General features: G+C 39.9%; 2 protein-coding genes across 4 annotated transcripts in view; one reads left to right on the forward strand and one right to left on the reverse strand.

Annotated features, from left to right (window-relative positions):
• Positions 1-542: 542 nt before the first annotated feature.
• On the forward strand, positions 543-1,842 carry ccka (cholecystokinin a; the record flags this gene model as incomplete). The annotated part of the gene is made up of 3 exons (XM_083918014.1): positions 543-620; positions 913-1,102; positions 1,703-1,842. The coding sequence occupies 3 exons, from the start codon at positions 543-545 to the stop codon at positions 1,840-1,842; spliced, it is 408 nt and encodes a 135-aa protein (XP_083774140.1).
• A 4,890-nt stretch (positions 1,843-6,732) lies between these two features.
• Positions 6,733-26,342, reverse strand: part of mroh1 (maestro heat-like repeat family member 1) — a 30,050-nt gene continuing 10,440 nt past the window's right edge. For 2 of the 3 annotated variants that reach the window (XM_083918422.1, XM_083918423.1), the window contains exons 14-45: positions 25,870-25,977; positions 25,513-25,657; positions 25,265-25,305; positions 24,346-24,487; positions 24,103-24,155; positions 23,845-23,952; positions 22,452-22,571; positions 22,217-22,339; positions 21,977-22,123; positions 21,163-21,189; positions 19,304-19,426; positions 17,735-17,814; positions 17,466-17,607; positions 16,896-16,991; positions 16,487-16,591; positions 16,066-16,201; positions 14,960-15,072; positions 14,535-14,687; positions 14,342-14,398; positions 14,085-14,182; positions 13,818-13,983; positions 13,262-13,431; positions 13,015-13,152; positions 11,991-12,105; positions 11,681-11,827; positions 11,493-11,559; positions 10,737-10,858; positions 10,304-10,453; positions 10,027-10,161; positions 9,579-9,681; positions 9,377-9,442; positions 6,733-9,297 (exon numbers count right to left, since the gene is read on the reverse strand). In XM_083918422.1, the coding sequence (XP_083774548.1) occupies positions 9,221-9,297; positions 9,377-9,442; positions 9,579-9,681; positions 10,027-10,161; positions 10,304-10,453; positions 10,737-10,858; positions 11,493-11,559; positions 11,681-11,827; positions 11,991-12,105; positions 13,015-13,152; positions 13,262-13,431; positions 13,818-13,983; positions 14,085-14,182; positions 14,342-14,398; positions 14,535-14,687; positions 14,960-15,072; positions 16,066-16,201; positions 16,487-16,591; positions 16,896-16,991; positions 17,466-17,607; positions 17,735-17,814; positions 19,304-19,426; positions 21,163-21,189; positions 21,977-22,123; positions 22,217-22,339; positions 22,452-22,571; positions 23,845-23,952; positions 24,103-24,155; positions 24,346-24,487; positions 25,265-25,305; positions 25,513-25,657; positions 25,870-25,977 (3,573 nt within the window). In that variant the 3' untranslated portion in view covers positions 6,733-9,220. The remainder of the gene's footprint in view (positions 9,298-9,376; positions 9,443-9,578; positions 9,682-10,026; positions 10,162-10,303; positions 10,454-10,736; positions 10,859-11,492; positions 11,560-11,680; positions 11,828-11,990; positions 12,106-13,014; positions 13,153-13,261; positions 13,432-13,817; positions 13,984-14,084; positions 14,183-14,341; positions 14,399-14,534; positions 14,688-14,959; positions 15,073-16,065; positions 16,202-16,486; positions 16,592-16,895; positions 16,992-17,465; positions 17,608-17,734; positions 17,815-19,303; positions 19,427-21,162; positions 21,190-21,976; positions 22,124-22,216; positions 22,340-22,451; positions 22,572-23,844; positions 23,953-24,102; positions 24,156-24,345; positions 24,488-25,264; positions 25,306-25,512; positions 25,658-25,869; positions 25,978-26,342) is intronic. The other variant, XM_083918424.1, reaches the window with a different exon arrangement.

Here is a 26,342-nt window from a genome sequence, read left to right on the forward strand (position 1 = left end):
GTTCACTGGTATAGAACTGCTCTTTCATAAAGTCAAATGTTAATAATCGAAGCAGGCGCAGAGAGACGGCAACAGATTATGATGAGATAAGGGCTGCAAAAACCTAGGTAAAGGTAGTCACTCGTTCTGTCGTTGCTGCCATCTTAACACTCATGAACCCTGTTCAAAAAACAGCACATGGAGCAAAATGAAGATTTAAAAGATTATTGGTGTTTTTCCTGTTCTGCCACTTCGTGACAGAGTGGGGGAGTGTGTTAGAAAGACAAAACTATGTTTGCCTTAGGTTCCAGCTGAACTATCAAAGGTTAATCCCTCCCCCCACCGCTTTGCTTTAACAACTGTGAAATGATTTATTGCTGCTTTCTGCAAAACCTACATTGCCTGTGATGTTTTCCCCTCAGAAGCACATATTTAACGAGTTGAAGGGGGTCGACAAAAGAGCACAGTGGGCAAAGCAAGTGACCACTCTGTAGTGAAGAGGATTTCATTTAATTGTGTTGTATTTTGTCTCTCTCTCTCTTTTTCTCTTTCCCTCTCCAGACATGAATGTAGGTTTCTGTGTGTGTGTTCTCCTGGCTGCTTTGTCCAGCGGCTCCCTGAGTCTGCCCTCACAGTTCATGGTAAGACACATGTAGACAAGCACTGCCACACACAGCTTTACATTATACAGTCCCTGAAACCTCAATTCATTTATAGTTATACATCAGATCCACTCCAAAAGCAGTACTGTATACGCTACAATCCAAAGTACTAAGCATTTTGATGTGCTCTCCAAACTCACAGTCCAGTGAAATGTCTGTTTATTCTGAATTGGTAAAGGTTTTGTTAATAAACTCTTAAATGTATACATTTAAATCCAAATTTCAGGTTTCGATTTGAGATGTTTGATCCTCATCGCTCTCTCTCTTATAGTCACAGAGAGCTGAGGGTGAGGCTCTCATGTCCGACAGCCTGCCTCCCCCCTCACCCCCCCACTCACGCCAGGCCCGCTCAGCTCCAGCGCCCCTCTCAGGGCACCTAGCCAACTACAACCAACGGCAGGAGGACGTAGACGCTCACAACAGCCTGAGCCAGCTACTGGCGAGACTCATCTCCAGGAAAGGTGAGCGCTCGGATGTACCAGCCTCAGATGGACAGGAAGTGTAATTGGAGCAAAAGTCTTTCCCTTTTAGGTATCCCACCTTATTACACACAGAATATTCTTCTTGTCTTGTTTTGCTCCTGGTCTTGTTATTTCTATCTTCACAACATCCATCCATCCATCCATAATCTGCCGTCACTCACGCTGAGTCTTAGTCCTACCATCTGGCATTTCCTGCCTCCCTCTAGCTCTCTCTCTCTCTCTCTCTCTCTCTCTCTCTCTCTCTCTCTCTCTCTCTCTCTCTCTCTCTCTCTCTCTCCTCCCTCCATCTTTCCATACCGCCTTGTTGTTTCCTCTTCCTCCAAACGTCTCCCTGCCTCCTGACGTCCCTCTCTGCTCTCTCTGTCACGGTGTGTCTCTGTTTCTCTTTAACCCTGTGTGACTGGGAGACCTGCTGAGCAGAAGTAGAAACAAAACAAGTCAGCACAAGTCACTTCAACAACCTCATCCAGAGTTTATATTTGCATTAAACTGTTCAGTCAGTATAGGTAGAGAAATATGCAGTGCAATCATGTTTTAGCCAAGCAGAATGACATCTTCATGTCCTTGTCCTTCCTTCAGGATCTCCCTATCAGACCAGATCCTCCCTCACCAGCAGAGCCAGTGGTCTAGCCCCCGGGCACAGGATAAAGGACAGAGATTACCTCGGCTGGATGGACTTTGGACGACGTAGTGCAGAGGAGTACGAATACTCCTCCTAAAGGCACGGCTTGCTTTCGCAGAACCCTGAGTTACAACCCCCCCCCCCCCCCCCCATCACCACCACCAAAAAAAACAAAAAAAATGAGCCCTTTTCACACTGCACTTACTGTAACCAAGGGCTGACTTGACTGGAACCCAGAATGAGTTTAGCATTATAATATACTGTATATAAGCAGTGGGGAGAAAAAAATCCCAAAGGGCAGATCTTGCTTTCTATCTGTGGACCCTGAATCTCCAGCTGAAGTTAAGAGCACTTTCCAAACTGCTCCACGCGCTATGTCAGAATTGTATTTTAGCACAAATGTTGAGGATAAGGTTGACAATATTCTATTTTGTTGAAATGATGAGGAAATGAAAAAATAAAAGTCTGTTAGTCAGTCTCTCAATACTTTCTGACTGCTCTACCCTGTATGTGGCCATTTTGTTCTAAATCATTAAAAGCAGCTCACAAATACATGGTTTCATTTCTATAAAGACTCAGTAATTAAGTAAGAGCTGGGCACTTTTTTCTTTTTTAGAAAACACCACTCAAACAGGAGGTAATGAAAGAAAGAAAAACTATTTGTGTCCAAATAAACTACAGAGTGTGAACATGTGACCCAACAGTGCGACTCATTGATGGGTTTTTATAGTTTCCGGACAATGGAGGTCTTCGACACAGAGGGGAGTTGAGGCTTTGGTTCAAAATGTAATAATTGTCAGTTCATTGTTGGTAAAGTGTGATTTGTTGACAAGAAACACAGAATACCACCAACCTGTCCTTTAAGACCAACAGGAGTCAAACACAAGGTTATGTTAGATTTATCGGTGTTATCAGTTATGTTTTTGGATGAATATAATTTCAAAAGACTCTGAACAATAAGAATAGAAAAACACAGCTATCAAGCCAAACTCCTGAAACAAAAGCCTCATTCCCAGTTTCTTAGATGTATATCACTCAAAGTATTATCAAATGGTTCAATTTTACTGACAATTTAGAATGTAACAAAGGCCTTATGTTGAGCTTAATGAGCCTCTTAGATGTCTATGGCAAATTAAACCAAAAGTGGGATTTAGGTACGTATGTGTCTTTGACGGGTACCCTAATGCATTCAGCTAACAGCAGCCCAGAGCTTCAATTCACTTGAACTTGCAACCCTCTCAAGTCTTTTCATATTATATATTCTGCTGTGCTGTGATACATTACATCACAGATTAGGCGTGGAGTCAGTAAGATTGTCTCTGTATTGGAAGATAAAATTGTCTAAAACAGCCCCAACTTTTCACCCCCAACCCATGGCTAAAACGTGCAGTGTGAAAAGCACATGATATGTCTTAGAAACCACAAAAGGGTCGTCTACTTTATATGAGATGCTTTGGATTCTCCATAACATGCCATAATGCACTGCAGTGGAATAAATCAGAATAATAAGTACTGTAGATATGAAAAGAAGATTGTTTTTGTTCTTTTTTGAAAGATGATGTATGTATGTATGCACTCTAAAAGGTTAACTCTGTGATTAATAACTTGTTTCTACCAACTTTCAGATTCAATGAAATTCTAAATAATGCTAAATTCCCCTTTGGCGTCAGCAAGAAATGCAAATGGCCTCTTTTGGGATTATGATATTATAATGTTTGGAGGGCACAGTTGGTGGGCTGATCCCAAGCATCTCATGTAGCCCCTGACTGCCTGGCCTCCACATGAGCATTTGTCGTAATTCATACTAGTTGAAGCTGCTGTAAAGAATAATGTTGGAAATGAAACTACCTTTAATACACTGCAGAGAGCGAGGGGAACACACACCTCAGATCAGTGGACTTCACATTTTAACATATTGTTTTATGTCTCTAGGTGATTTAAATCAAATGCTAATGAGGAGCAAAGACCCAACATCAAGTCAAAGTAAGGGATTCTGAATGCACCCTGTTTGTATAGAAAACATAATAAAATCAAGTTTTTAGTTTGCAAATCCAACAGAAAATAGACCATCATGTATCCGATGTAAATTTGTTTGTAAAATGGATATGAAGCAATATAAGTGTACGTCATTTTTGATGATAAAATCTGCTTGTATTTGTTCAATGTGAAGCAAAGACACATCTCGTTTTGTATCTGTTACTCTGGCTGAAAATGAATAAAATACTATACTGACTTATGTATTCACACACACACGTCCTTGTTGCACACTGCATACAGAACACACACATTACACTTTTCTCTTCACTTCTCAAACTTACCTGCTTTGATGACCACTCGCCATCAAGCTTGTTATAAGTTATTCCCTTCATCCGAGGAGTGTTTTATCAGAAATGAACTCTTCTCTCAAGTTCCATTACACAAAAAGAGTCACACTAACTAAGAGCAACACAAATATATGTACACAGTAATCAAAAGAGCACAGTGGAAGATGTATTTAACCAAGTAAAAGTTTGCATTATGCAGTAAAATGTTTCCTATCAGTGTTTCCCTATTACATATGATGTTTCTGGATGAATATTCCTGCTGCACTAATGTGTATTGTAATTTGACTACTGTAGTTTAAGGTTGTGATATTTCTTTCTCCTTTAACTTATGCTGTTGGGTAGTTTAATCTGCAGCGATGCATCATATTTCATAAGGTCATTGTTATGATTATATTATGAATATTTTCATCTTTTGTGATGACTCATTTTCCAGCTGATCCAAAAGACTTTATTTAGCTTAAAAGGTAGGGGAATTTTTTCACTACATGAAGGAACACTGAAATTGTTTATCAGAAACATTCAAATTGAAAATCACCAAATTTAGTAATAAGTGTTTTTCCCTGCAGGCAATCTAAAAAAGTGACTAGTTAAAGCTGTCAGACAAATGCAGCAGGAGTAGAGGTGTAGCTGCATACATTTAAAATACTAAAGTAAAATACAAGTACCTTTAATTTGTACTTCAAGTGAAATTCCAGTTTAAAATCATCCCAGGGTCTTTTAAGGCAAATTCAGTTTTTTTGTGTATTAACTATTAACGTAGATTTTCCAGTGAGATGCTAACAGCCTGCTGCGGCTAACACTAATAAGCTCGGGGTGGCATGTTGAACGCATTAAAACGTCTTTTTTAACCACTAACACTGTTCCAAATAACACAAAAACCTCTGCAGTAGCTTGATAAGAGCCCCTACACGTTAACCGAAGCATCAACAATGTAGTTAGTGACATCGGAGTTTATTAAAAGAGTGTTTTGAAAGACTTACCAACTGGCCCAGGTACCAGCTCCTCTCATAGTTAAGTCCATTTAAGTCGATTAGAAAAGTCAATCCAGAGGAAGGAGCCCATTGATGACTTATGCAGCAAAACATGTAAATGTTGTGGTTTGTGGCACTTTGGTGAAATATACCATATATTAATATAAGTTAATAATAGATGGTAAATGGTTTGGAAAAGTCCCACAGCATCTTTCCTGCAGCACTGAAATGTCAAGCAAGAGGTCAGGTTGGAGAGGTCAGGGGGCGTGTGTTGCTGCAAGAGGCACAGCATATGTGAGTGCAAGCACAGGTAAAGACGACTAGCCTGCAACTTGAAGTGAAGGGAGACAGAATGGTTCTTGTTTGGATCTTTCCTGGCTGCGAAACAAAAAGGAAAGAAACAAAAATGAAAGCTTACAACCCAGAAACTTTTCGTAGGCTGCATGATGACCGTGCTCTGATGAACCAGTTGCTCATCGTTTTAAATCTGGACATTGAGGCGCTGATCGAGACACTTAGGCAGGGATTAACGTGTCTGTTTACGACGAAAAGAGCTGGTACAGGGGCCAGTGGGAAAGTCTTTCAAAACACTCTTTTAATAAACTCTGGGTTCACTAACTACTTTGTTGGTGCTTCTGTCAATGTGTAGGGACTCTTATCATGCTACTGCAGATGTTTGGTGTTATTTGGAACAGTGTTAGTGGTTAAAAAAGACGTTTTAATTTGTTCAACTCACTGCCCTGAGTTAATCCGTTTTAGCCGCATTCCACTGTTAGCGTCTGTCCCGTTAGTTGTTCGTGCACGGAAAAAAAATTGTCTCGATGGCTTATTTGATGAGTGTATTTGCCTAAAATGATGGATGATTTTACACCGGAATTTCACTTTAAGTACTTGACAAATGTACTTTTAGGTCTAAAAAACTCACACATTTTTAATATTTGTCTTAAACAAAAATTATTTTCACACATGTACATCTGAAGATATGAAAAAACAGACAAAGCAAGCAAAATGTTTCTCTCTCTCACACACAGGCCTGCTGTACAGACAGACAAAACCCAATATACAGCTTAAAGGATGCTGTCTGTTAATGTATTTCCCTCCTGTCTGAAACACACGTCAGTGTTTACTGTCCGTCTGTGCGTGAAGCTCTTGTGAAGAGTTGTACATATTGATTCTGCTGCTGTTATAGCACACAAACAAAGAGAGTTCTAGCTCCAGATGGGTCAGCCAACCGAGGCTCCAATATGAACATGATCCACGGCTGATCACTAAATAGATTCCCACATGACTGCAACACTTTGGTACACTGGAGCATTTACAGGGCATCTATGATGAAAATAATGAGAAAGCAGACAGACAACTTGAGAAAGACAATAAAGAGCAGTGAGGGAAATATGATGCAATTTGGCTGGGGCAGTGTTTCACTCATTATTGCACCTTTGTTACGTTCCATCTATTGTTGTTGAAACGGCACCTGAGGGACGGACAGGAACACTGTTCCATGAAATGGTCTTGGACAGCGTCAAGAGGTTGAATCTCTTATTTTCTAAGATCTTTATTGCATCAAGCCAAAACGTTGCTCTTCACTGCACCCATATGGACGCAGAGAAAAGTACACTCACAACAGACGTTCATTTTTTTCAAACCAAAGAAATACAGCTCACCAGTTGTATTTTTGATGGATCCGTTTATTTCGTCATTTTAAATACACTGATTGTCATCACCACTCTCTTCTCTGGTACACATGAAAAGTACCATGGAGTCATGTGACATACACATTAACAGCATTCAACATGTTAAAAACAAGTAGATGACAAAAAAATCACATCAGTGGTATAAAGTTTATAACAGCTTTTTAAATCCAAGAACTAATCACTTATTACCATTTACCATTCACCCTGAACCAAGACATAGTGTTAGAAAGTGCGAGAAGCCACGAGTCCCTGTCTGTGGAACATCCAATACAACAAATACACTCCGGGAGCAGCTTTTTTTTAATAATGGATTGATGAATTTAGGGTATGAGCTTTTCTTTCTACCCACAGAGAACGTGTCACATTAGACAAAGCATTTACTTTCTTGTTAGATTTAAAATAACCATTAAAAAAAAGCTGAAACCTGTTTTTTCAGTTATCTGGCCAAATCACAAAGATGTTCTCGACATGTCACTTTGTGTCTCATGAAGTCAACTGAAGATTAAAAAAATAAAAAGATCCAGCTCCTTGTTTGCCTTTCAGTTCTTAAACCAGGGACTACATGACAGAGCCTAAAAGTGCAACAGAAATATTTACACGTCATCAGTTATTCTACAATAAACAGTGTATTGCTTTCACCTGACTCTCTATTGGACCATTTCTGTCTCCAGGTGAATTCAAATGGATATAAATGATTTTGGAATATTTGAATTAATCCTTGATGGCATTTGAGTGAATTCACTTGGAGAAAGTTACTCGCAGACATCCTTACATAATACAACACATATATTTACATGTACAACCGTACAAACTCAAACATGTAATGGAATAAGGACATGGAAACAACATTGAGTGCATTTAAAGTGTAGAGAGAGAAAATCACCTACACCCTCCTTATGGTGCTACTGTATTATAATAAATGTAAGCAATGAACATTTGGCACTGTTTTCAGCATGGCTACACTGCTCTGTTCTGCCCAGCAACACTGGAAAGTAAAGGTTTGATTGCCGGGATCAGACTTCTCAGTCAAGTTCGATTTGTAAATTTAGCCTGACGTGAAATGGCGATGCAAAGTGTGAGTGAAAAGAAAAGGGTCCCCACATCAAAAAGATTCTTTCATTCGCCATGTGTGCCTGGCAATGTTCTTATAGCAATTAATGTTCATACAGCGTGGCTGAACACTCATGTGACCCGTAATTTGAAATTGAATCATAACCTGTGTGGAGATTAAAATAGACAGTGGTCATAAATACCGTCAAAGAAATTATTGTTACACCAGGAAGTGTCCAGTGTGGCCATTTAGTTTTAGCTGTGGCAGTAATTTATTAACGTCATCATGGCTGAGAAATGGAGGTGAGCAAGGCACCAATATGTCCATTGGGTTTACTACAGATGGTTAAACTGTCTCTATTCTGTTATGACCAAGCCAGTTCATTGTACAGCATCAAAGGCAGGACAGTTAGTGAGCACAAGTCCTGCTGTTAGGGATTGGTTTGGGTTAGTTTGTAAGAGATTGGTCATAAAAGTAAAAAGTAAAATGACAGCTAGATGATCCGGACTACTGGACACAGCGATGAAACCGTAACCATTCTGCTTCCTTTTAGTTACATCTCTCACACATTGTGTGAGCAGTTCTTTCTATTACAGACTCAGAGTAGCATGCATCTAACTGACCTAAAATGTGTGAAATGTTCATGAATATAAATCTCAGAGCTGATATGTGAAAAGATGGATTCCATGTTAATGAGAGGGATCGTCTTTACAATAAAACCAAGGTTCCACACACACACACACACACACACACACACACACGCACGCACGCACGCACATGTGCGCAGGCACACGCGCACACACACGCGCACACACACGCGCACACACACCAGCAAGAGTCAGGTTGGACCGTTGTCATTACTTACTGTTACTTGAAATGTGCATCACTTATCATTTTCACATAGTATTTGAATAAACTATATTTACTCTAAAACCTTTTTACTTGAGTTCAAATGTGTTTTACCCTTTGCATAAGAAACGTCTTGGTGTATGGTATATTTCATTAATAGAACACAGTATTTCTCTGGTATTGTCAATCTGACAGACAGAAATCTAAACACTACAGACAATGTCTATTTGTCTAGCGCAACACAGTCTTTGGTCACTAAAATATAGCTACGAATTAACACTTCCTTTCAAGTACCATAGTTAAGTGTCATTCAAAGCTAAAAAAGCTGCTAAATATGTGTGCATTTGTGTGTATATTGAGTATAATCAGTGTTGTGTGATTTCTTAACATGGCGTCTGGCTGCATTTGTTCCTGCTTTGGTCCCTGTTTTGGTTGCAATTGCAATACTGCTATAATAACTGCACATCTAAATGGTGGGTTCTCAAAGCTTTTGTAAACTGCAGGCCAGATCATTTTTTCTATATAGTGGCGACCTACCACTTGTGACTGAGGGAAACACTGACATTTGTATGTAAGTCTTCGTGTGTCAGTGGAAATGTCCCATGGCCTCAGCAGCCTTCATTCTCACCGCAGGGTCTGGATCTTGGAGCAGCATCACTAAACCTGAGGCACAAACACACCAAAAACAAAGTCAATACCAGAAGAAGACAAACAGAATAAAAAAGGTTGTGCAATAATTCACCTTTAGTGATGCTGCCCATGTTCAGATGGGATAAATGCTCCTCTGGAAGATTACCCAGCAGGAACCCTGAGAACAAACACACACACACATCACATAGAGTGGGAACAAACGGTTTCTGATTCATACATCGACTCAAGTTCAAGAGGTTTAACACATCAATGTTCATGCCGTGGTGCAAGGTACCAGAGCGTTGCAGTCCCACCTATAAACATGGCAGCTCCTCCTCTGACTTCAGCCCAGTTGCTCTTGAAGAACTGGATGACTGAGATGTGATAGAAGTTCAGCATGCCTGGAAAGTCCTGAATCTATAAACCACAAAACGTGCACTGAACATCAAACATGAAGAACCACCTGTTATGTAGTTCGAGAATATCACCTATTCTGACTGTGGAAAGATTCTGTGTGGTTGATCCTTAAATACACTTTGTGTTACAGCCTGAAAATGTCAAACTAGTTTTGATGCTTTTTGCTCAGATTTTCATGACATTGTTTCTTTTCTTTTTTTCAAAGGAAAATAGCAACAAAAAACTTCAAGGATCTTAATCCAATTAAATTTACAAAAGAGCTATCTGAATACATTTCATACTCTATAAGAAGGTGCACAACATCCCTTAATCAGCCGTGCTCATGTGTGACTGTGCATAACTCACCAGGTACTTGGTGAGGTCATTGATGAACTCTCCGTAATGCAAGCTCTTGTCATCGTGGAGGTGGTTCTGAAACATGGCGGTGATCTGCTCTGATCCCACCACAGGAGCACACACTCGCATTGAATACTTACACGCCTGGAGCGATGCAAGAACAAGATCCACGTTAGTATGAAATAATGCAGCAGTTTGTCCCGAAGGTTTCAAATGCATTCATTCAAGGAAAAAGAGGTTCTGAAAGTTTGTTTCTGTGTTTATGCATATACTTTTTCTACTGTACCTTGACCACCTGTGGGTTTGGGTCAACCAGGTGTAACAACAGGCTGACTAGGACATTGTGGATCTGGTCTTTGAACACTTGCTCTCCTGAACCAAACTTGGACAGGTTCCCCATTAGATGGATGGACGCACAGCGGATCTCATCATTGTCCTGGATGAGCACAGGGTCAGAAGGTACTGTTAGTGATATACTGTATGTGTTTGGTTCTGTGGTAAACAACTTAATCTTCTCACAAGAAAGACACAGAAATACAACACACCTCAGCTTTGAATAATTCCAACACATTCAATACTATATGTTGCATTAAGGGTCAATGCTGAAATGATCACTAAATAACTCCACAACTGTTAACAAAGAATACATATACCTGTAGATTTATAATATTTTTGAGAGTTACATACAGTATATATGTGAACATGTTAAGGAAACTTACACTTTCCAAGAATGGTTTAATCTTCATGAAGATATAGACCACTAGTAAATGGACGTTCTTCTTGTCCAGATAGAGGAGAACTTTAGAAAGACCAGACATGGCTTCAAGGGTGATCAGCTTACCTGCAGGAAGAGGCCAGAAATGAAAAAGAGCTACTTATAACAACCAATCCAGGATGAGAGGCTGAACAAAAGAACAAGGCAGATGTCAAACATGACAGAAAAGTTAAAGGATATGGCCAAAACCTTCTTCCCTATATACGTCATTTTTTATCTCGATAACGATGCATATCATGTTAAAGCATGTTTTCTGGTTATTTTGTGACTAAATAGCCTAGTCTCTATGAAATAACCACATGGTAATGGTTTTGTATACTCCTGTGTGAATTAAAAACTAAAATATTAAAAGTATGTTCTAAATGTATTAAAAACTTTAGTGCAAATTTCAAGTGAAATTATAGAGATGAGATTTTTTTTTCACTGATTTTTACAAAAATATTTCAAAGTTAAGTTAGTATGTGCTTGTTATCAATTTAGACAAAAGCATAGTATATCACGATACCTCGATATATGAATTGATTACGTTAGGATACCACTGAAAGACGATAAATGATCACATTGAATGATCACACAGCCCTACCCCAAACCACTAGACTGTAAGCTTGAACCATCACTGCAATAAATCAGGAGAGCCAGACAACATATTACTGTAACTTTACTGTATCCATCATAAGACATATCATCACTCTCATCTTACCTGGGTCGTCTTTCTCCTCCATGCCTGAACTCATAGCTGCCAGCAGCTCCTTGGCATATTTATTCACCTGGTGGGAAAGAAGTAGGAGTAAGGAAGGGACCCATGGATCCCAAAGAAATATGTGTCAGTGATCCACCAGTCAGTTTCCCTATGGTCGCAGAGAGTTTGTGCTCTTGTGTGCGTTGTACCTTTTCAGGTGATCCCACGGCTATATTGCCCAGCCCCCGCACAGCCAACATGCGGACAGTACAACAGGTATCTGATATCCTCTCCATCATGTTGTTCATTAACACGTCTATCAACATTAACTCCGTCACCACATGATGGTTTAAGAGCTGGATTCAGTGAATGAGAGAGAAACAAAAAAACTAGGTTATTCATGTTCTCCATCTGCTGGTCAACAAGCTGATCCATATTCTTTATTTTCAAATGGCATTTTGTTTTCATACACTATGTCATTTAAATGGGGTTAGGGATATGAAAAAGTCATTGTATCACCTCAGAGAAGAAAGCAGTGACAGTGATTCTCTGGCATTCGTAGATGTTGTTCAAGGAGGGACACAGACACTCAACAATGGAGGGCAACCTGGGACCAGCATGCTTTGCCATTGCCCTATAGACAAGAAAAACACTTACATTTACACAGGTTTTATATACAGAAGGGCTTCAATATCTAAAACAGATTTAATAGTTACGAGAGAAACAGGAGTGAAGATACCATCAAAGAAAGGATGGTGTTTTCATTCTTAGACTACAGCTTAATGTATTGAGCATCGCACATTTTCTGATGAGCTTCAAACATGAAAGTCACTTATTTCACAACAATACTGATGAGCAAAAATCTGTAGAAACTTCAATCTAGCTAAGTTCACTTGACAGTACCAGCAATTGTCTGGTGTGAATTCCTGATTGAGGTCTCAAACTGAACCCACCCTACTTAGTGTGTGTAAACGTTAGAGATGCTCGCATCAGCTCTGACGCCAGCCAAATCTACGAGTCCCATTAAAGAATCCACCTGCCACCCACCAAAATGTATTATTTTATCAGCTTTAGAGACCTTAGGCCACACACGCATTTTATTTCACTCCATCTCTACCAGTCCAGAGAGTTCTCTGCTCAGTGGAACAGTGGCTGTTCGTCCATCTGTTCACGTGAATGTTCACCTGTCTTCTCCGAAGTGGAGGTCTGCTCAGTGGACAAACATTTATCTTCTGAAATAATCACTGAAACCTTCTGTTCCTGCTGTGTAAATTAGCACACACACAGTCTCTCTTCAATTATGTCGGAACACCGACACATGATGAAAAATTCTCAGCTGTCTGCTGAGTCAGTGGACAGCAGCTCTGCGGATCTACTCTCAGCCACAGTTACAGAATTTTATTAATATTTCCCTTACTAATCTTTTATTTCATGAGCCTGCAACCCATCCACTGTTAAATCAGAATGACGACCCTATCACCCAATTGACAGGATTAATTGCAATGCCTGTGAACTGCAATTCATGCCTCACAAGCACATGTACCTTGCAAGTAGTGTAACTCCAGTAATGTGTGTATTTGGTTCTTTAATTGCTTCCCAGGCGTTTTCTTCGTCCAGTCTTTTCATCACCTCATCTAACTGAGCCCGTGCTAACAAGATTCGCAGAGCATCAGCTGCTACCCTGAAACACAGAAAAACAAACTGTCAGCCCACACAGATACAACTGAAATTTAAAATGTATAGAGCTCACTCATCTTGCTTTTCCTTATTATAAATAAAAAGATGCCCACCCTGCTACATGGACGGACGCAGTGTGTTTAGTGTTTTGGTCCTTGGGTGCTGACACCCCAACACTTGCTCCTAGTCTGACAGTGAGACAGGAGAAGAGCTGAGGAAACAGACTGACCGCCGGCTCCTGACTCTGGCCATTCAATAACAGTTCTTTGAGCCCACATGTCATCTGGAAACAAACAACAGACAGACAAACATCTACATGTTCACATTTATTCTCTTCTGCAGTTTCTCTTTGTGTGGAGCTGCTGCTGCTGTGCAGAAACCAACTAAAGAGTGATGTGCAGGTTTGCTTCTTTTTTAATGAATACAGCTGTCTAAACAAGCCACGTAACTACTCGTGTTTCCCTCGTGCTATATCTATGCAACCATGATCCAAAGCGTATTTTTGTGCTTCAAATCGACCTTCTTCCATTTTGCATGTGTATCTACACATCAACAACATTGTGTTAGGGGGCTTTATTAGGGGACCTACTCCAAATACCAAATCTGAAAATATCATCCTGTATAGACAGATACTGTATTCAGTGACATGTCTGTGGGTCTGTGACTTACAGCCAGTGGCTGGTTGGTGGCCACCTTTGTTGTCCCTCCTCTGATCATTGACTCCCTCTGGTCTACGTAGGGAGCCATGATCATAAGCTTCTCCATCACCATCTCAATGATCTGATTGGCTACGATTGGGTCTGCTCCCAGGGCCATCCACATCTCACTAGTCCAGCTGGAGAGACAGAAAACAAAAAAAGCTTAAGTATCTTTCATAAAAGATGAGATATGATTTGTCCTGCTAAGTTTATATAATCATAAGCTTTATATGTATACCTGTCATAAGGAAGTGGTTGGTTAACTAGTGTACTGATAACAGTCTGTAGATGCTGAGAAGCCAGGATGAGTACCGTCTGTCCCACTGCCACTCTCACCTTAACACAGGTACAAGGAAACAGTTCTTTAGTGTGACTTCATTACAAGTTGGTATAGATCATACATAGTCTGTATGACTTAAGTCATTCAACACATAATATATAAATATAATAATAAATATCTATGCTGAATATTGTCATACTGATGTCTGCCCGTACCTGCTCCTCTGTGATGTTCTGCAGGCGCACATGCAGCACCTCCATCATCTCTGGAACCTGACATACAAACAGGCACTGTGTTTGTTATTCCAGTACAGCAGATGTACATGTCTAATAATTGAATTAATCAGAAGATGCAACAAGGGCTGTGTGTGTGTGTGTGTGTGTGTGTGTGTGTGTGTGTGTGTGCTACCAGCTCTTGTAGTCCTCCTCCTCTGTTCTTCAGCAGTGTATTTAGGATGACAGTTGAGGCTCTGCAGCAGTTTGCCTGGCTGTCGACCAGCCCTTCAAACAACATGAAGACCAACGTCGTCAGCTGCTGCTGAGGCAGACGCTTACTCATCACCTGACACACACAGGAAAAGACACAATTACAATTGCATTGTATAGGCAACAGTTCTGCCTACAAGCTTGACACAACCAGTCAAAAAAGGTCATGCGATTAACATTGATACAAGTAATGCTGGACATATTTGAGCAGAATAAAAGCAAAACAGAACTTTTTGTCATTGAGTGCCATGCTAAAAGACACAATACTCTCCTTTTGCAAGGAAACAAAGGCTTAAATACATGTAATGATATTTTTAAGACAGCCTTACTGAGTTGTAAAACGTTTACCTTGGTGAGGTCGGAGCAGGTCTTGTATAAAACTGAGTGGTCAGGGTTATCTAGTTTGCCTTTCAGGGACAACAGACTGTCCACACCTTCATCTTTGTAATCCAGGGAGAAACCTACAGAGAAGAAAGAAAAAGAACGAAAATAAGATCACATCAAAACAGTAAGTTTTACAAAATCAAGACTTTGAACAAAACATAAAAGTTGGACTATGTTGAAGGTATAGTTATGTTGCAGAGTTGGAAAGTAAAGCTCTGGAATTCCTTCACACTTTGAATTTAACAAGCACACTTTATTAATAGTAAACTTATTTGTGGGTTAATACTTGTTTTGATTAAAGCTATGTCCATTTACTTGAATTGTAAGTTAACCATGCACTGCATTCAGCGGCACATTCTTCCATCACACATACAGATACATGGCCAGCATGCCATTAAATAATCTGTAAAATTACAAACCTCTGTTCACACAGTGCAGCCGACATTACTGCCAACACGGCACTGACTGAGCAAAAGAACTGCATGATTTTTGATTGTATTGCCGGAAAGAATATATTTTATATTTTTATGATATTTCAGCAGTTATTTTAGGCAACATCCTAAAGCAAAACATTACATTTATAACATTTGCTTGTTTTTGCTAGCTAACTGTTACCATGATTGATGTAGCTTGTTTGAGAATGCTGATGCAGGAGATTTAATTAATCCTTTTTCCATTCATTTTTTATTGTAAAACATTTCTTTTATGAATTAGTTGTTCATATGAAACCCTAAGTTTGCACATAGCTCACATTGTTGGCTTAAATTAAGTACCTTTCCCCATTTGGTAAATGATTTCTCCCTGGGATTATTAAAGTATTTCGGATCTTGATTCTTTCCAGCAAGCTAACTCACCAATGGCATATTTCACATTGTATGTATTTTGCAAATTAATGGAATATATCTGCTTAAGGTACGGTTAAATGTTTCTTTCTATCTGCATATGACATGGTACATACAGCCTGAGTAGATAATCCCTATATTTCCATTTATTCCCCTTATCTCCTTAAATTACTGTTAAAATAAAGTAAAATGACAAAGAGAAAAGGTTAGTGCTCTGTGTCTCTGTACCTTCATAGCGTAGCTGTATGTACAGCAGTGAGTATATACAGTCCATAGCAGCAGTGCGTACAGCAGGGTGAGGGTCAGAACATCGTGGAGACAGGCGACCCAGCAGAGCTCCAAGGTTGTGGAAAGACACCATGTTCTACACAAACATGTACAGAGATAACAGAAAAAATACATTAGCACTAATCACTTAGCGGCCTTCAATGGCTTATAAAAATGAATATGCACTTTGATTATTGATTAAGTTCAAATGAGTTACAGGAATTATCCACCCATCAGGACCATTATTAAAACGACCACCTGTGGTGTGTTCAGGAAAGGTATGTTGTCAAAAATGCGTGTATGTTAGTGTGTGTGTGTGTGTGTGTGTGTGTGTGTGTGTGTGTGTGTGTGTGTGTGTGTGTGTGTGTGTGTGTGTGTATACCTTGACAGTCAGATTATCGAGGTAGTAGGCCAACATGTGCGCAGTGGCTGTGACAGCTCTCTCTCTCTCGTGGTCCTGTCTGGAGCTCAACCACGATTCAATGTGCTGTACAAAACAATAATACCATGTCAGACAACACAGTGCGGTATAAAACAGCGTGAAAGTTACTTATTTAGTATGGCAGTTCACTAGAACAAATGACTCTTAATTCAACAGCTGAAAACAAGTCAGGGTGATAAAGGGAGACACACAACAAAGTGGTGGGTTTCAGTCAGAAAACTTACATGCATTACTTGTTTGGTTATGATTCAAAATCAGTTAGTATATGGTTGGTTTCAAAAGTTTCAAAGCAATATTTTTTAAGCTACAGCTAGAGTGAAAGATGCTAAATAGAGCAATTAGGCTTCACCTTGAAGACACTCTGCAGGCCATCGGGTGTGGGGTCCTTGGCCAGTACACTTTTCAGTAGCTCCTGCAGTGCAGCCAAGGTGTCTTTGTACAATGCCTGTACATATTTATATACGATAATTGTAGCACACAAATACATACAAAATACAACAAAATCACAAGGTGCTTCACAATAAAGGCAAAAACAACCATAGGGCAACATTCAACTGGTCTAACTCATGATAAAAGTCATGACATAAAAAATAGGGTTAAAATTATGATGAATAAAATTTCAATTTCATTTAATTTCATTTGTCTTTGTGTTGTGACAAATGTGAAACATTTGCCACATCTAAATAATATGTGTGTGTGTATATATATATATATATATATATATATATATATATATCTATATATTTATATATATATATATATATATATATACACACACAATCATGTAACTTTTATTTAATGTATACACTAGAACAGCAAAAACAACATTTAGTGGTGAGTGGTATTAATGGCACAAGACAAATATTCAGCACATTTGTAAAGTATACCGTATATGTGAGCTTCATACGCCGTATTTCACCTTTTTCTGCTTGGGGTCCAGTATCTCCTCTTCTTTAATTTTCTCTGGTGTGTGTGTCTCAGGCGGCAGAGAGAACACACTGTTCACACAAACCTTTAGCAAGTCAAAGCTCTCATTCTCAGTCAGCGCAGGGTCCAGAGGCCTGAAGCACTGACGGTCAAAGATAAAACACACTAAGAAGTGACAGAACTTACAGTGCAAGAATGCAGGGATATCACTGGTTTTTGTGGACCTCTGTGATAAATATAGTCATTGAAGCTGTAGGATACATTAGGTTGGCACAGGTGGTCATCACAAGATGGCGTACCGGAGTCCTTAATGAATCAGCCGGCTCTGCCTTGATAAAATCCTGAGCAGTGTAGACATAACAGCAGGAGAAGAGATCAGCAATTACATATCTACAGTGGAGATCACAATTAGAGAACAAAGTACTAATACTTGGTTTATTCTGAAATATTGTTATTTTTTAGTGTCCAGAATTTGATAGAATATCAGCTGTGGCTATAGGCTACCACTGCTGTACTAGCATGTTTTTTTAAATATCCAAGGCACTTCAACAAAAACCTTTATTTTGTGAAAATAAACAGTGATCACAATTAGAGAACAGTAACCATTGTGCCAGAAGAGAAGATTTAAACACTGTTTTCTTCGGGCTATAGGATTCAAAAATGAACAGGAAGTGTAGAGGCCACAGCTTTGAATGACTTCAGCACATCTGCGCCACAGGACATCACTAGTTTCTCACACTGCTCTGGTTTGATCTGCAGCCATTCTGACTCAGTCTCTTCCACAGTTCACTAACTGTAGTGGGTTTCTTAGACTTTACTTTGTCGCAGAGGATTTTCCAGAGATTCTCTATGAGGTTAAGATCTGGACTCTTCACTCTGTCATGTAGCTGTACAAGAGGCCCAACTCCTGCTGCAGAAAACATCCCCTAAACCATGACACTTCCTTCCTCCACACTTTGGCTTCAGTCTTTCCCCAGTCCTACGCCCAACATAATGTTTCCCATCAGACCAAAATAAACTGAACGTCCTCTCATCACTGAAGACACTCTGGACCAGTTCTCCTCTGTTCACACAACATGCCCCAGCAAATGCAAGGCTGGCCTTTCAATTCTTTCTGCTGATAAGAGGTTTGGTCACTGCAGAGTGGGCTTTTAGTCTACAATTGTTTTAAACGACGTGACACTATGTGCGAGACAGATCCTTGCCCTGTTCAGCAATGAACTGGCGACCAACTCCAGCAGTAGTGTTGAACAGATTCCCGATTGAGAGACTTAAAACCTGAATAAATAAACCTCTCCACTCGAGCACTTGTCTTACGTAGGCCGGCCTTTTTAAGGGATTTAAATGAATCTGTGTCCTTGTAATGTTTCAATAATCTTGAAATCACAAACTTGGAACGCCCAACCTCTCTCTGATGTCTGAGAGATTCATCCCTTTGGCCTTCATCTGGACAACCTGCTGTATCAGGGTTTCAGCCACTTTAAAGATGCTCGCCATCTTGCAAAGTAACCAGGAGAGCTGACAGATAAATAGGGTGTGTCCAACAATTAGGTAAATTGTTACCAGGTACCAGATTAACACCAATACTGGGAGGTATCTGAAACTGTTGCTCAGTGCATTTTTCACAAAATAAAGGTTTTTGTTGAAGTGCCTTGGTTATTTAAAAAAACATGTTAGGACAGCAGTGGTATAGCCATAGTGGATATTCTATCAAATTCTGGACAGCAAAAAACAGTATTTCCAAATAAATTAAGTATTGATCATTAGTTCTCTTAGTTCAATCTCCACTGTACGACTTGTTTTAACAAAGTGAAATGATTGACTACTGACCAGGATAACAGTAATGAGCTCCTTTTTGCGAGAGAAGATGTAGCCTTGTTTCTTTACACACTCCCTGACGGCTTTGGCTATGAGCCCAACACTCTGGATCAAACTCAGTTTCATAGTCAGGTCCTGAAATGGAGAAAGACACACGAATGTGTTTCGACGCACAAGACAAACAGGATAAATTATAGGACATACACAGATCAAAAGATTCAGGTCAAGAGGAAAAGTAGGCTAAATATGAAGAAAATTGGATAATTGCATTTTCCAAATTGTCTGGAATGCAAACAAGGCCAACTGCAGCCGAGTTCAGCAGATGCAACTCTACAAGCGACTGAGCAAAAGCAAACACTACCCAAAATCATTACAGAAAATGAAGCAGTCAAGCCGCTTAGTCAATCAATCAATCAATCAAATCAATCCAATAGCGATATTGCAGATTGATCCTCCATGCCTATGAATGGAGAGAAGTTTGAAATCAGAGTTGTTTGATTAGAGATTAGAGATTGGTTGCAGCAAACAGCAAACCCCCTGCAGGTTCTGGCCTATTAAGTGACGGAGGAGTGAAGATTTAGCAAGAAATGACAAAAGCCCTTGAGTGGTGTGAGCATTTAAAGAACAATCCACCGTGAAGCATGAAGGAAAAAAAGACAACCTTGTGTGAAGATCATAGGGAGAGCGATCTAAAAGGGAAGGTAATACTTTATGCAATATATGGCAGCCATAAAAAAAGCTATTTAACAGGAAGCTTTCCTTTCAAACCCATTTAAACAGACATACAACAATGCAGAGGCCATGTTACTAGTAATGTAGGTCATTATAAAAATGATTAGCATTATATTTGGGTTCAGTAAAGACCAGAGGAAACATCGAGGCTTTTGTGGATTCCCAGCTGCTTTCAAAACTAAAAGAAAAAGTACTTTAGATTCAAGGTTGGAAACACCATCTTGTAACCATGTCACTAGTTTTATATCAATGCAATAGAATGATAATCCAACCCAAATCTAGCTCAGAGTATCAAACACTCACTCCCTGCAGGCTTTAAATGTGACTGTAAAGTATGTTTTGTTAATTTTCCACCAAAATTGACTCGAATACATAGTAATTGACTCAATTCAAACTGATCAAAGCCACTGTTCTCAATCAGTGTGGACATGACACATTTTTAAACAGCCACTATTGAAGCCTACATGAAATGTTTGATAGCCAAAATATTTTTGCCAGTGTATTACATAAAGCTACATTTCACTGAGGTAGAGCATTTTCACTTATAACAGTAATACTAAACTAATTAAAGTTATTAGTGTTGGTCTGTGTTTTCCACACAATATTGTTCTGAACTGATCAATTTCTGTACAACAGAGTTTAAGGGCCTTCAATTGCCCCCCGGGGACGAATAAAGTTTTTTGAATTGAATTGAATTATGACCCCAGCTGGTCTAGTTGGTACTAACTGTACATGTCTGAGAAGAACAGTCCCAAAACTAAACTGCATCTTCAAAATCAACATGTGCTCCAACACCATAATTAATTAATGTTAATGATAGATCATACATGAATGCCTTTAAGACATAGGAACTAAAATCTAGTGCTCTACCAATGTGACATATAACCAAAACAGAGCAAAGCAAGTAAATGCTTAAAGAAAAAACAGCTACAGTACTTTATTGTAACTGTGTAGCTGTGTTTTCTTGGCTTGAAGACTTTCAGTAAAGATTTTAGTGGATATCAACCCAGTTGTGCAGAAAAGTGAGAAAAATACTAAGAAGAGTAAGGAAGGAGAGCAAGATAAAGGGGAGGAAAGACAGTTAACTCGCAAGTAAAACAAAGAAAACTGAGACAGCCCCTGTATTCCTGTGACAATACCTTTGTCTCTACTTTAATCCCCAGAACCTGTATGAAATAAAGGGGATAAAGCCATGAGCGCACATACAAAACCAGTCTTCTAACCTGCAACACTAAGTTCATGGGCCTGATATTTCGCACACAAGCTCAACAACAAACAGAGGAGGAGGTCTCGGGCCCACAGAATGTGTGGATGTCTCCAAGCAGACCTGCAATTTTGGATCGTGTAGATAAATCCTATCTTAAAATGTGAGCAGAGTTTGAGATCTTGAGTTAAAACAGGACCAGCTGATCTTATCACAGGATATGGGCTGCCAACACAGAGTTACAGTCTGATGTTTGAAACACATCTGCAGATTAACCTTTACTTGGCTGCAGTGATTTACTGAACAAAAGAACATTTTCATACAGTATTAGGCAGCTGTGAGCAACACCTACCTTAATTTATAGAGAAATGCAGACGGCTTTTCCTGAGTTTATCTTCCAAATCATGATGATGATTGATGTCTACGAGTTGGCAAGTGTTTAATTAAAAAAGTGTGTTCATTTTTTTAAGCATTTCATCGGTTTGCTCTTGTTGATTAAATCACCAAAGTGCCTCCAGAGACGTGGTTCTGAGATGTCTATTGACAATGTAAAGTAGGACACCCATTTCCTTTAAAACCCCAACAACTTGCATGAACCTCTCACCTATTTGTGCCTTTCTTCCCACCTGCGCACCGCGAACACAGCGCCCTGTATGTTTAATATGATCCCCCCAAACACACGGCTCAGAGTGTCCTTAAATTTATCCCTATTTATATAACAAAGTTATGTTACCTCAGTATTAAATTACCTTGGTATGGAAGTGTTTACTGATGCTGCGAAGGATGTCTTGATCAATGCGGGTCAGTATCTTTTCTGGAGGTGCATTCAGAGCCACTTGACCATAACACAAGATTAATGTGCTCTTCACCTTCTCTACCTCAACATCATTACGTTCCTGAGGGGAGGAAGACAGACAATGGAAGCTTTTTTAAAATCAACAGTAACACAATTAGATCTTCATTTCAGTTTTATCATAAAAGTCTTGTACTTTGAGAAGGTTGAAGATGCTTGGTGACTTCTTGAAGGCGTCTGACTTGCCGAACTCTTCCAGTTTAGCCAGAGTTCCCTCTAAGTGGCTGTTGGCACACAGACCAACGCCCATTGCAATTCCCTGATAAATACAGATGACAGAAACCATAAGATAGATATTTTACCTGTCCAAATGCAAAACACACAGTGCCAATTTGAGAGATGAAAAATTCTCATATGACATTTGTAGGTACCTCTCTTTCGATGGCATCGGTGTGTCGTGCTGTGAGGAGCATTTCCTGCAGCTGTTTTTTAACTGCCTCCTTATTGAAACATTGCTGAAGCGTCACTCCTATACATCGATACAGGAAACTCTAGAGAGAGAAATGCTAATTATATTATTGGCATTATACTGTATGTAATTTACTATAAGTATATACAACTATATATAACTATACTAAGCACCGTTTTTCCATCTATGGTTCTCATCTTACAGGTTAGGTCCTCTCAATACAGTAGCTTGCAGCATCAGGGTGTCATAGTTGAAGCCTGGTGCGTTTGAAACCGACACTCAAGGGTGTAAAATACATACATACACATACAGTAAAGTGCCTATTGTTTCAGGTGAAACCCCTCTCACTTGTTTCCCCTCAGCCTGAGTCTTGCACTATCACTGGCTCTTGGACTCCCGACAGCTCCAGACATTAAGCCTGCAAGCTTGGCCCGCTGCTGCATACATTCTGCTAACTTCACACGTCACATCGGAGTGATGACATGTGAGCAACGAGTCAACCCCGATTTGCTTCCAATCTGGAGCTTTGGTCGAGGAGCTCTAACAACTGTAGCTGAGTGGAAAATCAGGGCTACAGTCCTGTAGTGGGAACTTGTCGTAGCTGTTCAACTCTCTTTGTACACACTGTTGCTGTTAGGTCATGAGGAGGTATGGCTCTGTTTAAGGAGGTCATGATCTACAAAGGATGAGAACCACTGGTCAACACATTCAGTCTTTAGAGTTTGAACATAACCAGCATGAGGCTCTAAATTAGGTTTCCTGTGGGGAATAGCCACTTGACAAACCACACAACTATGTCCATTCATTTAATGCCACTGGACACAAACACACACACCTATATGTTACGAGTGAAGGTGGGCAGGGCATCCTTCCTGTTCTGCCCTCCCTCGTCCATGTTGACCCTAGAATGTGGCTGAGCACTCCGGTGGCTAATCAGCTCATTAGGGATGTAATGATACAAAAGCACTGGGAGGACACGTGGACGGTGTCAGTGAAGCATTTAGGTAGACGCTGTGTGGTGCAGCCAGCCGGAGTTGGTTGTCTTCCTTAAAGGAAGTGTGTGTTGTCAGATTTGCTTTGGTTGATTTAGCTACCCATTTAGTCTCGCTTCCTTTTTATTATTTAAGGAAGTGAATCGTTGTTAACATTTTTAATTTTTAATTTTGCATATCTTTATTTTTACTATTTTTGTTATACTTTAAACTTCCGTTGGTGTTTAATCTTCTTCCCTGGTTAATTTACATTATTTGTTTCTCCCCTCATCCCCTAGACTAATCTGAGAGGTAACACAAAGTAAAAGCTTGTAATCAGCTCTGTCTTGAGGTGTGGGTGAAAAAGCTGTTGAAAGCACTTACCTTCTCCTCCAAGGCATTGTTATACGTGGAGAGGTATCTTGTTGCTTCAGCTGCCAACTGACACACCCACTTGTCATCATCAATAGTAGCCAGGGTTTTAGACAAGAGCTGAAGATGAGATTTAGAGTGTCATTTCACTAAATCAAGCCATATATTAACATTTCCATATCAATACAGACAAACCATCAATGTAAATATCATCACACTGACACGTTATGATGTGAAAGAGATATTCCCATATACACTAGACAAGCACACCTTCAGCAACTTGTCATCCCAGTGCTTCTTATCCAGGCTCTCTGCTGTTGATTCTGGAAATAACAACACACAGTCAGTCTACTCTACTGTAGAGAAGAAAAACAATTGTACATTAGGAAAAAGGATCCAATACACCATGCACACTCCAAATCCTGAATGCTGTAAATGAGTATCCACTCTGGTGTCGCTTCTCCTCCAGAGCTATTACGTTATACAGAAAAGATTATGTGCACATTTCCATACCCTCTAGCATCGAAAGCAGAGGAGGTATCTCTTTCTCCCAGAGTATTTCTGAATTGGGGTGGATGTTGACACTGAGGATCTGAAGGAGTGAGAGGGACGGAGCTCCATGACCTCTGCTACTGAACGGGAACGCTGAATTCACCTGGAACACATCAAGGGAAACCAAGGCAAATGTAGACAAATAGATTTGTGTTGCTCCTTTCATCCCTGCTTCATGTTCCATACACAGTAAGAGCAGCTCTAAACAATAAAATAATAATTAAAGTTACAGATTGTGACTGAAACATTGAAGGAAAAATCAGACTTGACAACTGATAAGGATTATTTGGCATGATTAGTCTAAGTAATAAGTCTAAACCACGCTCTGTAAGTCATTAATTATACTTAATAACAGTCAGTTATTAGACTGCATGGTCAGTGAGCCTTGTTTAATTTTTTAGTTGTTTAGTCTAAAAAATGCGTTATAGGGCGCACTCACACTGATTGTCCCCAGAGAGGGGGGGGGGGGGGGGGGGCAATTTGTATTACTTGAAAATGATCTGGGCCTCAGCTCGAATTCTTCTTGATTATAACTCATCACCCCTCTGAGATTTAGTTTTGTCTGACTGTTTTTGATCATTTTTATCTGACAAAATATGCAATAAACACTCCTCCTCCACATCAGACCTCTGTGAACCGTTCGGCGGTTCATCTTTAACGTCTGTCGCGGGGTATATAGTGTATATAAATAGACATCAGGGCCGCCTTCAATGCTCGTGCCCCTACATGTGCGATCATGCTTTATAAAAGCCCACCTCTCTTAACCGACCATGGCCGGCAAGCTTGCCGTGCCTGAGCGCGATACAGTTGTACTCACACAAGTCAAAGAACTACGGTACGAATGGACAGTGGGTGCAGCCATTACGTTGGATTGACTTACCAGCAGTCTGACCATTAGTGTTTGAGGAGAGGGCAGATTGACTGGAGGAGAGAGATAACACACATTTACTTGATGTACATCATGCAGAACAAATATGAATGGTGACTTACAAGTAGTAAATTGTACTGCTTAATGATTCATTTGTGATCTTTCCCTGCTCTTTATGGCTGACTTATATATATCACGTTGAACACACACAGCATATAACTTTCACATAGATGTGCCTGGTCAGTAAATACTCCTCCTACCTTCCTGTGTAAAGTCTATGTTGAAGCTGGGCTCCTGGTTGTTTTTCTTCTTGTTGCCCAGCACGATCAGACTCTTACACAGAGGAGTGACAGCATTGCTGTACTGTGAAGGGGTCAGATAGTACAGTAGCTTTGGCCATAGCACCTACAAACAATGAAACATACATTAAGTTTCTTTACAACACACAGAAGAGACAACGACTGCCGTTTACCAATATAAACTTAATCCCAACCAATTTAATAAAGCAAACGCTTCACAAACATGAAACGACATCAGCTGTTACATGATTTTGAGAACAGGTGAATCAGTCACCAACAGATCCGACAGCTGAATGGTGAAGTAGAAAGTCTACGTACATCAGCTAGTCGTCCAACAGTGGTGGTCAGGAGATGAAGGGTGTTGTCACACATGCTCCTCAGTGCCTCGTTAGTCACCTCCTCTGGATCTGCGGGCCTCTGGTCTCGCTGACACAATCACACATAAATGAATATTGTTTACTCTACCCTCTCTTAGATGTTCTCCTGTAATGCAATGCAAAGTGTGAAGAACTTGATTTGCACGCTCTGTCTACTACCTCTTATAAATGGCTTCAGCAGATAAAAGACACCTGTGCATCATCTGTTGTACTGAGCGTTAGTTGGTTGGCATCCACATTGTTCATTGATAGACATCTATGTACATGTATGCAATTGTTTGCTTCACTGTTTTCTTCGACTTTGTGTTGTTTAACAGCTTTGTTAAACATGAGAGGGAGAATTTTATCTGAGCAGTACTTGTCTTTCTGGAAGATTCATAAAGTAACTCAAACTGCCACTCAAGCTTCCATAAA

Source organism: Echiichthys vipera (assembly GCF_963691815.1).
Source record: "Echiichthys vipera genome assembly, chromosome: 8".
Classification (NCBI taxonomy): Eukaryota; Metazoa; Chordata; class Actinopteri; order Perciformes; family Trachinidae; genus Echiichthys; species Echiichthys vipera.